General features: G+C 64.7%; 1 protein-coding gene across 1 annotated transcript in view; it reads left to right on the top strand.

The window, feature by feature from the left end:
- TCTEX1D2 (Tctex1 domain containing 2) overlaps positions 1-346 on the top strand; it is a 17346-nt gene continuing 17000 nt past the window's right edge. Inside the window, exon 1 of the mRNA XM_006906147.3 lies at positions 1-256. Within this exon, the coding sequence (XP_006906209.1) occupies positions 144-256 (113 nt within the window). The 5' untranslated portion in view covers positions 1-143. The remainder of the gene's footprint in view (positions 257-346) is intronic.

Genomic DNA, 346 nt, shown 5'->3' with positions numbered 1-346 from the left:
GCGGAGAGCGCATGGCGGCGACACGTTAGGGCCCAGGGCGGCCCTGTTGCCTGGCGACGGTTTCCCTGGTCGGTGCCGCAACCCGCCAGGCCTTCATCGCGAGATACACCGGGCCAAGAAGCCCGGGCCAAGAAGCCCTGGCTATGGCCTCGACGGTCCGTGCGTCCTTCTCTACTCCCGATGGGTTGCCTGAGACTGAGAAGAATTCAGGGGAGTCCGAGAACACCTATATTCTGCGGCCCATTTTCCAGCAAAGGCGGGTAGCGGACGGGTTGTTGCGGGGCCACCTGCGAAACTGCTGGGTCAGGCAGGCAGAGCTCGCCTGGAAGCCTGGGCTTGGGGAAGG

This window comes from Pteropus alecto, unplaced genomic scaffold (genome assembly GCF_000325575.1).
Source record: "Pteropus alecto unplaced genomic scaffold, ASM32557v1 scaffold311, whole genome shotgun sequence".
Classification (NCBI taxonomy): Eukaryota; Metazoa; Chordata; class Mammalia; order Chiroptera; family Pteropodidae; genus Pteropus; species Pteropus alecto.
Note: the sequence above shows the minus strand (reverse complement) of the source record. Positions and strands in the feature narration are given on the sequence as shown.